Here is a 14,973-nt window from a genome sequence, read left to right as displayed (position 1 = left end):
TTCATATTTTTCTTTGTGTATAAAAATTATCGGGGGAAGTGTTATAGTCGTCATTTTATTTACGTTGATTTTATGTAACTTGTGACCTGCCTCACTACATAATAACATTCAGCGTTTTCTGGTACAGACGCTAGAATTGATTACCACCGCAGTGCGCATGTAATCAATTAAGCGTTCTGTACCACGTTCTTTAGTTGATTGTTTTGCGTTTCTTTCTTACTATATATTGCGTTGTTTATATAAACTGAATCAGTAAGTAACAAGAGGTAAATGGTTTTCTCACTTGGTTGGCTACTACTATTATTATTGCTTATTTTATATTAAACGTCTGGAAATACAACACCTTTTTTGTATGAGGAAAAGTAGACATTGGGCGTTATCATGTCTCTCTTAAACAGATAGAACCCGGTTGTATACAATTGAATTGAATGCATGCACAGTTGCACACCTCACGGTAAGGCCGAAGAAAACTCTGACTATGAGTAGTAAATAAATGCCTTAGACATTGCTGTATTATTGTTTTGCCTTGTTCTATGTGTTTTCATCAACCTTTTTGTGATCTGTGCCTACTTTTCATTAATGAAACTACTGTAGTTACAAAGAGTTTGCAGCACATGCCATCTGGTTGAGTTGTAAAAGGGGCCAAATTTAGGGAGATTACCTTTTCTTAATTTCTCCGCAGAATCTTCAACGAGTGCAATTTTCAGGAATATTACTTCTTACCACTGTATCGAAGCATACCATCATTATCGAAGTTTCAACAACAATAAATGACCAAAATAGTTAAAACGCATTTAGCTCAAAAACAACTTTTTGAAAATTCTTGATTTCACGTATTCATGTGTATTTGAATATTGTAATGCTTAGTGCTAATTTACTTCAGTTAGCTGTTCCACTGTATTTTACTTATTTAAATATTGGCGTGGTAGTCGACTTGGGCGATTTTTGATCTGTTATTATTCTTAACAAATAAATTAAACCTTTTGTTCTGTTTGTACAGTTCATCTTTCGCTAACACAATAAAATAAACTGAACTGGACTATTTTCAAAGTATCAAATCGAACTTAAAGGCTATGATCCCTATAACTACGTATTCAACATCTCACACATCCTTTGATACTTTCAACTTTGTGAGCACGGTAAGCCAAAAGCAAATCTCACAAATATATAACTAAGTAGAAGTGTGGTACAGATAAGGTTTTTATCTTTTTTGAATCATTTCTATCTCTCTAAGTGTCTGTATCTTTGGTTTTGAGGTTTTTGCTGCTTTTGTGTTGCAGTTATGCGCAGCTAATGTATTTGGTGAAGCTTAGTATTGTGTATGGAGGCATAACTTCACAATGTGTCTTTTCAGGTTATTGTATACTTTTTACTAACGTAGTCAGCAATAGAGACTGCCAGAAGTATGAGTTCTCGACCAAGCAGCTCAAGGCGAGCTTGCTTGAACCATCCAGACAAGTTTTGTTACATATGCGGAGAATACACTCCACTTTCCCACACTATGAAGCTCTCCACCAGAGTCAAGTTTGCGTACAAGCACTACTTTGGATGTCAAATCGGTGACCAAGACAAGAGCTGGGCCCCACACATTTGCTGCAATCGGTGCAGAACAGGCCGTCTGTTATGGCTTGATGGTAAAAGGAAGGTTATGCCTTTTGCTGTGCCAATGATATGGCGTGAGCAAAGTAACCATCACTCAGACTGTTACTTTTACATGACCAACATCAAAGGATTATCACGCAAAAACAAGTCTAAGATTGAATATCCAGTTTGCCCTTCAGCTCTTCTACCTGTTATCCATGGTACCGTACTGATATTGCTATTCCGCTTCCTCCAGTTAGAGATGAGGAATTCTTATTTTATGAGGAGTTCTTTGGATAGGTCTACTTGATGTAATCAGTTAAAACAATATGTCATTATTTCGACTTGCTAATGTATGCAAAATTTACTTACAATTCAAAGCTTCCTACAATTCGGCGGGACAATGGTGCCTCTCTCCCCCTCCCTGACTATGCCTCTGATCACCTACTGAAGTTTACATTGCTGTTTACATTACTGTTAACTGCTTTTGACTGTTTATTGTTTACGCTCTTGTTGAATGGTCGATAACTGTTTTATCCTCATTGACTTTTTATGATTGTTTTAGCGCTCGAATTTTTGCTATATGCTGAAAATAGCAAAATTTGGTTCATGTCGGTATCTCAAAAACGTGACGTGATAGAGAAAATCTGACTTCATATTTGAAATCAGCGCCCCAAATTCAGCTAAGAACACCTGTTTTCATGTTCTGTATCAAAAAAAACATTTTTTTGTTGACCGGTGTAATAGACCCAACCCAGTTTGTATCGAGTGTAGAGCTTACAAAACTGCAGATTTAAGAAATAACATGATCTCTTTTTCTCTGTTAAACATCATGTTATTATTTTACAATTGTAGATTGAAAGTTCTTTTTCAGCCTAATGCTGCGGGTTTGCTGTAGTAACTGCGATTTTTTCACGACCTTTCAGAACACAGTTTCCTAGTCGTTTGCACTTGATTAGGGAACTGTGTTCCAAAAGCTCGTGAAAAATCGCAGTTACAACAGCAAACACGCAGCATTGGGCTGAAAAAGAACTTTCAATCTACAATTGTGAAATAACTAACCATGCTGCTTGTCACAATCAAGGTGCAATGCCTCGCGATGGCTTGCTTTGTATCTTCAACGAGCGTGTTGTTTTCATTATGGAATTCTGGTGCGGTGTGTTATTATCGGTTATGACCTGAAGTAACCTCTGATTGAGAAATTTGTATTATGTAACGTATTTCTAGAATCATCTGTAAGCATGCAAATCTAGAAGGTTCTGTTGTTTTTCATGATTTCTGAGCGTCGTTTGTCATGACGTCATAAGGTTGTTTATCTGTAAATGTCCGATTGCGAAATCGTTATTATGTAAGAATCTTCTTGCGAACGTGACATTCTTTAGACTTCTATAAGCTTCTGCTTGTTGACATTTAAATGCTACGTGACCGAACGATGGTTCTTTATGATGTAACCTTCTCGAAGTTACTGGACTGAACAGCCAACTATAAATAGTGGTGTCGTTTGTATTCTGAGATTCTGAGATTATTATTATGATGATTATTATTGAGTTGGTTATGAGAGTTGTGTTATGAGTTGTGGATTGGTAGTTGATGCGGAAATTATTGTTGATTGAGAGCTGAAGTAATCGAATACAAGTAGATGAGAATTGATGCTGATATAATTTCTGATCGAAATTAGAGTTATTTGAGAAGCCGTTCGTTAAAGTCCTTCAAGAAGTCAGATTATCATTTCATAGTAGAACCATTCGACATTTAATTGACTGCTTTTCGGTTTGACCCATTAAACTACGTCATTGAACCTTTCCAAGTCTTTTTCCTGGTAAGAGATAGAAAGAAATCGTGGCATTCTGGGGGCTCGTCCGGGAATATAACCGAAAAGATTTAACCGAAAAACCGAAGAATACCAAAGATTTATTGAAAGAATAATAAATTAATGTCAAGATGGCGGATACTGTCAAACATGAGATGATTGAAGACTTAGGGAGCATGGCTGAACGAATGGGGCTGACTGGTAATGAAAAGTCTCAGTTTGTGATGGAAGAGTATCACAAGATAATGGACCAAAAAGCTCAGCGAGAAGCTGACGAAAGAGAAGATAGAAGAGCTGCTCGTGAAATAAGGAAAGCAGAACTTGAAGCTGAAGAAAAACGAGCACAGCGTGCGGCTGAAGCTGCACAACTTGAAGTTGAAGAAAAGCGAGCACAATTTGAAGCTGAAGCAGAGGAGAAGCGGGCGCAGCGCGAAGCTGAAGAAGAACAAGCTCAACGAGAAGCTGAAGAGAAACAAGCGCAGCGCGAAGCTGAAGAAAAACGTGCTCAATGGCAGTACGAAACAGAAGCTGAAGAAAGAAGAGCGCAGCGCGAAGCAGAAGCTGAAGAAAGAAGAGCGCAATATGAATTGGAAAAGTTAAAACTTGAATTAGAAAGACAAAAGCTGGACATTGGTGAGCGATCTAATTCTACTAATGATAATGCTCGAGATGTTATTGTGGCGCAAGTTAGACGTCCAGATTTGCCATCATTTGTTGAAGAAAAAGATGAGCTGGATAGTTATTTGTTAAGATTTGAAAGATATGCTACAATAGCTAAATTGGAAAAGTCGACGTGGGCTACCCAGCTAAGCATGTTATTATCGGGACAAGCTCTTGATGTATATTCAAGACTTTCGCAAGAAGAGGCCATGAATTACGACAGATTGAAGCTAGCTCTGTTAAAGCGATACCATTTTACCGAGCATGGATACCGTCAAAGATTCCGTGAGGCAAAGCCTGAACGACACGAAAGTCCAGGTCAATTTATTGAACGTTTGAGAAACCTTTTGTTAAAATGGTTTGAACTTTCGGGGGCCGAACAATCATTGGACGGATTGGCAAACCTTATAGTTAAGGAACAATTCACAGATTCATGTTCAAAAGATCTGTCTGTTTATCTAATGGAGAGAAGTCCAAAGAATCTAGAAGAAATAGCCAGTGTGGCAGAACAGTACTTAGTTGCTCATGATGAGAAGTTGTCGACTGAAAAAACGTTGTCATGCGATAATGACGAGGAGCAAACAAATAATTTTAAAGGAGGTGCGGTTCCAAGAGAAGTACGTTGTTTTAATTGTAATGGCTTAGGTCATAAGTCTGTTAACTGCCGGAGGAAGACTAACAGAAATCATCTGGAATCGAGGAAGTGGTGCAATCGTTGCAATAGGCAAGGACACGAAGCGAAGGAATGCAAGGACAAGTCGTTTTCCCTTTCCAATCAGTCTGGAAAGAATGAGAAAAACACAGAGGACGTTTATCGATGCGGTTGTGCGTTAATGATTCCTGAACCCAAGCTTGACGAGGAGAAACCGGATGAAGATGTTTGCGGAAAAATAATACCTGAAGATCACCTGCCAGTAGTGGATGGAAAAGTTGGAAACAAAAAGGTAAAAGTTTTACGTGATTCTGGTTCTACGGGTATAATGGTGAGGAGAGATTTGGTTAAAGACAGTCAGTTAACGGGAAAAACTGGCCATGTGATAAAGATAGATACCACTTCAATCCAAGGACCGTTAGCGATGATATATATCGAAACTCCGTATTGTAGTGGGACTGTGAAAGCGTTATGTTTACAAAATCCTTTAGTTGATCTTATAATCGGAAGTGTTATTGAGAAGGATTCTGAAGTTACCTGTTATTCTTGTGGCAAGAATGGTCACTTTGCTCGAGATTGTTCTGCAGATAATCAGCAACGATCTCACGATGACGGATATTACGAGCGCGATGAACCGAGGAGAAGAGGCAGGCGACGACCATTTGGAGTTTGCTATAGATGCGGTAGACGCGGACACTTCGCCAGGGAGTGCGTTGCTGACGGCGGACATTCGGAAAATAGACGTTGCCGTGACAACCACTGCTACCGATGTGGGGAGATTGGACACATAGCCAGGAGCTGCCCTTTTGATGAAAAGGCTTGCTACAATTGTCATAAAGCAGGTCATCTGGCCAAGGACTGTCCGGAGAGGAGGTGTTTCCGATGTAGGAAGATGGGTCATCTCGCTCGCCGATGCACTGAAGTTGCTGAGGACGTTGGAAACTTTCGCAGAAAACGTGACTATTGTTTTGAGAAAAGCTATCGTTGGTAGATCATGCAACGATTGACTCATGAGAATTGATTATTGAGTAATTAATTGTTTTGTGGTGTGTTTTGTATTGATTGTGTTGTTATATTGTTTGCAACAATATTCTAAGGGGGGGCGTATGTCACAATCAAGGTGCAATGCCTCGCGATGGCTTGCTTTGTATCTTCAACGAGCGTGTTGTTTTCATTATGGAATTCTGGTGCGGTGTGTTATTATCGGTTATGACCTGAAGTAACCTCTGATTGAGAAATTTGTATTATGTAACGTATTTCTAGAATCATCTGTAAGCATGCAAATCTAGAAGGTTCTGTTGTTTTTCATGATTTCTGAGCGTCGTTTGTCTTGACGTCATAAGGTTGTTTATCTGTAAATGTCCGATTGCGAAATCGTTATTATGTAAGAATTTTCTTGCGAACGTGACATTCTTTAGACTTCTATAAGCTTCTGCTTGTTGACATTTAAATGCTACGTGACCGAACGATGGTTCTTTATGATGTAACCTTCTCGAAGTTACTGGACTGAACAGCCAACTATAAATAGTGGTGTCGTTTGTATTCTGAGATTCTGAGATTATTATTATGATGATTATTATTGAGTTGGTTATGAGAGTTGTGTTATGAGTTGTGGATTGGTAGTTGATGCGGAAATTATTGTTGATTGAGAGCTGAAGTAATCGAATACAAGTAGATGAGAATTGATGCTGATATAATTTCTGATCGAAATTAGAGTTATTTGAGAAGCCGTTCGTTAAAGTCCTTCAAGAAGTCAGATTATCATTTCATAGTAGAACCATTCGACATTTAATTGACTGCTTTTCGGTTTGACCCATTAAACTACGTCATTGAACCTTTCCAAGTCTTTTTCCTGGTAAGAGATAGAAAGAAATCGTGGCACTGCTAAAAGCGATGCTCAAATTATTGCATGATGCTATTATTTTAGCTGGCTTTATGTCACTTTAAAGGTGCCTTGATGATATAATATTCACCTGTAGGTGCATTCAGACACATTAATATGTCCTTCCAAACCGGTGGTCTCGCATCGTGACGATATATTCACCGTGTTACCAAACAAACAGTAACGGGGAGTAAGTTGACCAATGACACCTGTTACCACTTCTCCGGTATGTATGCCAATGGTGACCTAAGAATAGTTGATGATTAAACACAGTCGTAGATTTTTGATCAATCCAAAAGTTGTTCTAAGAACTGTACTGTGCTAACAGTTATAGACCATGCAGATGCCTTACATAAGATGAAGACACAAGGTGTCCCAAATATACTGTATAGCAAATTGTGTTGTTCAGTGACTTTACATAATTTCCGATTTATCAGGACCTTTTCATATCGACCTTGCACAAATAACCAAAACCAGATTATTCTTTAAGAATTAAAGTTTTTGATTGAGAAATTTTGTCTTCTATGGATAGAATTACTGCAGTTGAAGCAATATTCCATGATGTTTTTTCTAATGGTGACGATATAATTAATCATTTAATATTAACCTCTAGTTTGAGCATCATGTTTCGAAATTAAAACTTTTGGGTAAATTTTTTTGTATTTTATTGTAAAAGCGTTTACCTGGATCGGCTCCCCTTCAATTTTTAACCGAGTGCTTAAATTCATCATCTGTAGAGCCAACTCGCAGATATGCCGTGAGTTATCATGACAAGGTTCTGGAAGACCACTCACTGCCATGTACTTGTCTCCAACAGTTTCCACCTTTTCAAGGTTAAACATGGTTATTGTTTCCGTTTCTAAGTTACTTCGAAGCAATAGAGTAGCTTTTAACAAATAACACAAGACAAAACAATAACAAAAAATGATTACCATCTAGGTGTTGGAGATGCTTGTAGACGTCGGTTAGTACAAATCTTGGAGGCTTAATCCGAAAAATGTACTGAGGCTAACACTTATTAACGCAAAATACGGAACCCGTGTTATGCCTGGCTATCTCCAAACACAGCCCCAATGCCCATTTCATCGAGACAGTACAATTGAACAAATTTCATTCTTCAACTATCTTGACTCCTTCATGACAAGTGAAAAACGATGACGCAAGAGATATAAAGAATAGATTCGGCTGAAAACGCTTTCAATATACGTATCACAATCTATTCCACTAGACGTAGATTGCAAAAATTCGATTCCTCTCAAGGATCGATTCCTCAAAGTGCGGTTTATTCTCAAGTAGGCTATGCTTGAAAGACATGAACTTTCACTGCAGAAACTAAGCGTAACATTGAAAACAGCTTTTTGTGCGTGATTTACCAGAAAAATAGTTCTGCTTTCGTAGACAAACCATGCTGCAATGACTTAATTGCGTGCAGTGTGTTTCACCAATAGCATTCGTCCATTCTTTGGTCAGAAAGAGAGCACTGACTTTGCAAATCGCTCAGTCAGTATTAGAGCTGCTGCATGTTGATGTTTTGAGCCAGTTGAATAGAAAATCTTTTTTTCGTTTTAAGTAAATTCTCTCGAATCGGTTTGTCTAATTTCACATAAACCTAGGCAATCAACTTTTATTCGGTCTACTGTAGCTCTACAAACGTTATCCAACTTTCCCGCTTGGTAAAGTGTTCTAACGTTCCATGTTCCATTTCTAGATAAATTTTTTGCAATTTTTTTTGCATTGTTTGAGTCGCCATCGCTACTATAATCACCCCATGCTTTCCATAATTGCCATAAAAGAGCTCTTAGTTTATGTTCCAAAAGTAAATTGTTGATCACTGAAATCTAAACACAATTGGTTAGCCTAGATTTGAATCAGGCTGCAAGCAAAAGTGTCAAAAGACAGATAGGTGATAGAATTGTGTACACAACAACACCTTGTAAACATAAGGATTCCTCTTAGGATCAGACAAACTGTCGAACTTGGTGTAAATTTGATTCAACAGAGACACGATTCGCATCGCTCCTTCCGTACTCGTGTTGCGAGAACAAAACTGGAAACAAAAAAACAATGACTGAACACGGCAATCCAGTCATGCCTGATCAAATTGGTGTTCGTACAATTGTTGTAAAATTGCCGATTTGTGTAAAAACTTGATATCATGTGCAATGTTCCTGGTAGAAAATTGTCACAAGGCTCAATATGACGCAAAATTTAATAATATTATATTAGCAACTATTTTTAAAGAAAATGCATTGCAGAATAGTGGAAGGAAGCAACAGGTTTTCGGAAAAAAGTAATGATCTTGGTTCGATGCTCACTGTGAGCAAACAGCTGAGCTGTCCGAAACTTCGAACTACGTTTTTAGAGGTTTAGGCTGCACTAAAATTATTTCAACTTTTTTTTACAATATTTTGACTTCTTCTCTCGTGTTGTCGCTATATGTCAGGGCATCCGTTGGTTAGCCACTGCCTGGTGTCATCATCTATAGAAACTAGGCCTTCCATACCATGAGGTTGTCTGTATAGCCGGCAATCCTTGATAATGTGGGCCGCCGTCTGCATTTCACCACACTCACCAGCACCACACTCACAATTTTACATGTGTACATTTGGCTGTGAATCCTGGACTGCTATATGGCTGTGAATCCTGGACTGTATGCCCGAAGATAGAGAAGAAGATCAACAGTGCTGAAATTTGGTTCATTCGTAGAATGATGGGAATTAACTGGATGGATAAAATTACTAACGAAGAAGTGTGGAGACGCTCTGGGTGCACCCCTGGCGTCCTCATCACAACTATCAAAAAAAGGCAAATGACATTTATCGGGCATGTCTACCGCAAACGCGGAATTGAACACTCGGTAATGATGGGGCGATTTCCTGGTCAGAGGCACCGGGGACGTCCACGTTTGGAAATCTTCAAAAATCTTTCAACATGGACAAATCAAAATTTTGAAAACCTAATTAGAAGTATGGACAATCGATCGTTATGGAGACTCACGGTAGCCGACGCCTTATTCAGGCATGGCCGATGATGATGATGACAAGCAGCACTCTCTGCCAAGCCCCAGCGCAGCATGTCTGCACCATAGCGTCCAACACCAGTGAGCAAACGGTTACACCTTGATGAGGCAAGTCTAGAGAGGTCATGGCCCAGCTGGTTCTCGGGCGGGGATCTGAATACTTGGCGAAGTGGGTATGTGCTGCTTGACCATTGTTCACTCCACGCCACGTGGCACCACTGTTTGCTAGGACTTCCACCAGAGGCTGTCAGAAGGTCTTGTGCAGCGCGTACAAATGGCTTTCTTGATTTTAGGCGCTGCTTTGGTGGACATCTCAGCGTGGTTGCGTGTAGCAGATGGCCGGGGTTTAGGGCCTTACGGCTCAGGGAAAGAACAGCACGTTGGCGCCGTAGTGCAGCTGGCTCAATGTTTGCAAGGACAATATTTTGACTCATGCCCGAAAACAACCAAGAATAAAAATTGCTCTGTGCAGTTTTTCATCATCCTCTACCCACTCACCTTGTGGAATCCCACAATTCCGCTGAAAAGAATTGTAACGTTTTCGAAGCGCATGGGTGACACCTGACGTTTGTGACGTAGTTCGTTTGCTACCCAGGGGGGAAGCACTGCATAAAGAAGTCTAAAAAAAAGCGCATGAATACCTATTAATGAGATCATACATTAATAACGTAGTAACACAACTATTCCTTTAAGTTTTATACTTTTTGTTGTATAATATCTTGTAGGCCTACCTAAATAACATAGATCATCTATATTATATGAACCCCAATTTATGCAACTTGTAGTAGGCTACACCAATGTTTTACAAAACTTTGTTTCCACTCATCTCGCTTGCTACATAAACCAAGAAGATCTAAAAGTAACTACTCAACTGAAGAACGATACTTTTCGTACAAGATTAGAATATTCTCCGACTAACTAGATCGAGCAATTTGTCAGGTAGTAGGTTGTTATGATGTCACAAAGATATCTACGGGTAGTAAAACTTGACCAGAACAATGAGTTCTTATGAAGTAACATTATGGTACCTTTTCGAAGTTACTGGTCAAAACAAACCGGTTACGAATGGTGGCGTAATTTGCGTAATTGATTATTGAGATTATAATTGAAATTGATAGAAATTGAAGTTGAAATCATTGAATACGAGTAAGTGAGAGTTGTTTCTATAAGAAGTTGCGATTAAAATTAGAGTTGTATGACAAGTCGTGAGAAGAAGTACATTGAAGTCAAATATCAGAGTTACATGTGTTGGAATCTATTGCTGTTCACAGTTATTTTGATTGTTTGTTGGAAGTGCTGAACCATTCGTTAAAGTCCTTCAAGAATTTTCATTGATCATCTCACATGTAATATTATTCGACGATCATTTAACTGTTTTACGTTTGATATGCCAATAAACTAAGTCGTCGACCTTTCCCAAGTCTCTTTCCTGGTAAGAGATAGAAAGAACCGTGACATCGAGTGAAATCCGCTCGACCACGCTACCAAACACAGGAATGGGCGAATCAACAGGTTTGCACTAGCTTCACAACTTAGGAACAGTTTTATTTTACCTGTCAAAAAGCATCCATGTCACAATGGAACACCACAATGGTATGAGCAACTGTTGCCGTGCAAGGCACGATGCAAGGTCATACAATATGTTGTCAGTTAAACCAGATAAGTTTGGTATAAAATTCTGGTTGGCAGATGATGCAGAAAACAAATATTTGATCAACGGTATTTGTTCAAATTGGTTATCGCCTGGTTATGGTTATTGGTTGGTTATCGCCTTCGGCTCTGGTGCTGGTAGCTCTGGGTTCGATTCCAGGTCTGGTCATACCAAAGACTAAAGGGTACCGATTGTGTTCTTTCTTGCACAGCGCAGTGAAGATAAATCGGGTAATAATCTGGTGACATATCACCCTCTTCTAATCTGCCTTGAGTCAGCATGGAAGCAGTACGGCTCATAAAATCACATGGAACCCTGTCAAGTAACCCATGTTGATGCGCAATCTGCTGCAAGCGGAGATAGCGAATGATTATCATTATTTGTTCAAAAGAGTAAGAAAAGATGATACCAGTGACATAAATGTAAATGTGAAAAGAGATGCTGTATAGAATCTAATTGCTTCCGTTTTTCAGGCATGTTGCAATGTCACATGCGTTAATTTTTCACTTTCCTTGATCCGCCCCGATAGCTCAGTTGGTTAGCTCGTGACTTTGTGAACGAAGAAGCTTCAAGATCAAGTATGGCTGGTTCAACTCTCGGGGTGTGCGCTTGAGCAACGTATTCTAAAGACTGATGTCCATTCAGCGGCACCTAACGAATGGAATACTTCTCCGGCAACAACACTTCAACAATCGGAAACTTCCCTCTGCCAATCTCGATAACCGGCCCTGCGTCAAAAGCCTCTACAAGTATGCAAAACTACCAGGAATAACCTATCAAGGCTTTGTCAGTCCGAGGATAAAGATTCAAACCCAAACCACATGGCGTTGCGATTTGCAAAGTAGTATAATTTTGGGGTTGGGACATTGTGCAAGAACAATATAGAAAACCCAGAAGAATATAAAAAGAAAAAAAATTTGCACAAAACCGAAGTTTTCAGGTATGACGGACAACCAGCAATTACACTCAGTACCTACCAGTGCAAAAGCAGCTAAAATGTAGCAGTTTCGAACAGTTTGTACCCAGATGTTCAGGTGCCTTCCAACGAAATTCCAAAGAAGAAACCAGACGCAATAACATATTATAATCTGACAAAAGTGGGAGTGAATGTCTACGGCCAAATAACAAGGATTTACTCCGTACAAATCAGCAACTAAATGGTAGCCTGTACATATATTTTATAATGTGGCTGATATGGTTCTCATAAAGAGTTGAATTACATACACAAACGTATGTAGGACCACTATCAGCTGTAGAGAATACATACAAATGATAACAGAAAAGCTGACTGGTACTTTACAGACATCTTGCAGAGAAACAGCAGAAAAAGCTTTTAGTTTTGCCAGCACGAATGTCACGCCTGCTGTTCTTCTTCTTGCGTTTGAGGCCGCCACAGATCACGTTGTTACATCCAGGCACAGCAGCCAATGGATTGTGTATTCATCGAGCATTGTTAGGTCCACATGTCTATCTTGTGGTCGGTATACAGGACATTGATAGATAATGTGGTGTGCAGTTTGAAAATCTGAGCCACACGCACAAGATGGTGAATCGGCGAGGCCCCACTGGAACATGTTGCTGCTGAAACGGCCCACTCCAGTCCGCAGGCGATTGAGCTTCACCCATTCCTTCCGGGGTAGTTCTGCTCCAGGTGGGGTGTTGGTATTGGGAAGGACTGTGAATTGGGTTGGTCTCGCAACTTCTCTCCATTCACGGTTCCAAACTTCGGAAATGTGGAAGTTCGATTTGCAGATAGCTGCAGCATGTCGGGAGAACGGGCGTCGAGATTTCAAGCGCTGGGGCTTTTGGGAGTGCGAGTTTAGGACAATCTGGTTGAGGAGGTGGTCATCCCTTGACATAGCTTGTAGGACCAGGCTATGTACGTGGTTTTCCCTACAAAGTCTACCTGGGGCGACGCCTGCTGTGACACAACATCTTGCCCGCGCAATCTTGAGATGCAGAAACTGTGCCACAGACAAATATCTAGCTTGTATGGCGCCAGTGTGCGGACTATATGTTGCAAAAACATGTAAAACACCTGCATGAGAAAATTTTATTCGAACATGACTTACTGGTTATTTCAAACTGACACCTGCGTTTAATGTGTGTGTTCGATTCACTTACTGCAAATAAAAACAATTGAAAGCAGTTTTTAAAACAAAAAGTGCAGTTTTATAGATTGAACGCCTAAAATGTGAGCTGTCCAACATCTTGCGTCAATTGACGCATCCCGTTCATTTAGTGTTAAAACTGTAGTAAGTTACATAGCAGGACTTTTTTATTGCATTTTTGATTCGTATTAAGTAAAAGTCAAGGAACGTTAAAGTACTAAGTACTATAAGTACACCACTCCCTCATGCAGAACAAAAAGTCCTCAGATTACTTGCTCATATCTTTTAGGCTACAGTATGCCTCCAGCGTCATTGATTTAAGAATCAAGATTAAATTACAACTAAATTATTTTCTGTAACATTTGTATGTCTAGCATCATTCCCAGGAAGGTATGTAAGTGCAGTTGAATTAATAATTTGATAAAATCAACGTAAAGATAACATCGTAAGTAGACCTGCAATGCACTTGAACAAAGAAAGTCCCATTGATGAAGATGCGCTCCACTAACAAGAAAAAAATTATGTGTCATCTCAGCGTGATAACAGAAAAACCATTCTGTGTAAACATCTGCTGATGCGCAGGATGCAGACAAGTGAGATTAGTGCAAAGTGTGTCATTTTAACAGAATAAAAGTTTAAAAAGAGAATACACAGGTACTGCAGAATTATGCTAACATCATAATACTGTAGTCTATGCTTCCACATTGTAGCCCCAATAATGCATCAGAATTCCGCTTCAAGCTGAATCTATTTTTATTTTTCCACTTTCTTTGAACAACTTATCAGATTGTTCAAGGTGAGCTCAATATATATAAATTGATACGAGATGTTGATCACGTTGATCTAGATACTTTATTGCCGTGCAATAAGTTAGAAAGGTGACAATAACCGGGTGGCTAGCAACTGAATTTCTGCCCACACATCTGTTGCTGTTGTTTAGTGTTGGCTTTTGTTAAAATGTAATAAGCAAACAAATGAAATTTAATACTATTTGGGATTTCTAAGAAAAACGTTCCGGTTTATAATCCATACATCTTACAGCTTACAATATTATAGCTATGCGTCAATTCGTCTGGTCACTGTATGTATATCGAACACGCGGTCGTTTTCGTGTTAAAAATATGTAACATTGTTGTAATATGTGAAGAAAGGCGTTCTTCCCGGCTATCAGCACAAGGCTGATTACTCACTAGCACAGCGAGCTGCAGTGACGCTTCGCTAACCAGAACGGTGTAGCTTCCACGCCAGCCATTGAGACCTCCAATTAAACGTTTAAGTTATTTTGGCAGCCGATTGTAGCATCGAATAGACAGCGATAGACACGTGTTTCGCCCATGAGGCTGGGCTCATCAGTATCGCACCGTATTCTTGCCACTTGAGTAATCGACCGCCGCTTTACCAGTCAGTTTAACTCTTATCTTTGTGGAAAGAAAGAGCCAACAAAACCAGCAGGTGCCAGGGGTAGGTCAATGTGAAGAAAGGCGTTCTTCCCGGCTATCAGCACAAGGCTGATTACTCACTAGCACAGCGAGCTGCAGTGACGCTTCGCTAACCAGAACGGTGTAGCTTCCACGCCAGCCATTGAGACCTCCAATTAAACGTTTAAG

The 14,973-nt window shown here is 39.6% G+C and overlaps 1 protein-coding gene across 1 annotated transcript in view; it reads right to left on the bottom strand.

Moving 5' to 3' along the window:
- LOC145782994 (guanylate cyclase soluble subunit beta-1-like) overlaps positions 1-14,973 on the bottom strand; it is a 110,753-nt gene that overhangs the window by 12,858 nt on the left and 82,922 nt on the right. The window contains exons 11-14 of the mRNA XM_082594751.1: positions 10,103-10,223; positions 8,516-8,632; positions 7,269-7,409; positions 6,677-6,831 (exon numbers count right to left, since the gene is read on the bottom strand). Of these exons, the coding sequence (XP_082450877.1) occupies positions 6,677-6,831; positions 7,269-7,409; positions 8,516-8,632; positions 10,103-10,223 (534 nt within the window). The remainder of the gene's footprint in view (positions 1-6,676; positions 6,832-7,268; positions 7,410-8,515; positions 8,633-10,102; positions 10,224-14,973) is intronic.

Source organism: Aplidium turbinatum, chromosome 14 (assembly GCF_918807975.1).
Source record: "Aplidium turbinatum chromosome 14, kaAplTurb1.1, whole genome shotgun sequence".
Classification (NCBI taxonomy): Eukaryota; Metazoa; Chordata; class Ascidiacea; order Aplousobranchia; family Polyclinidae; genus Aplidium; species Aplidium turbinatum.
The sequence above is the reverse complement of the archived record's forward strand: the minus strand, read 5'-3'. Positions and strand labels throughout refer to the sequence as shown.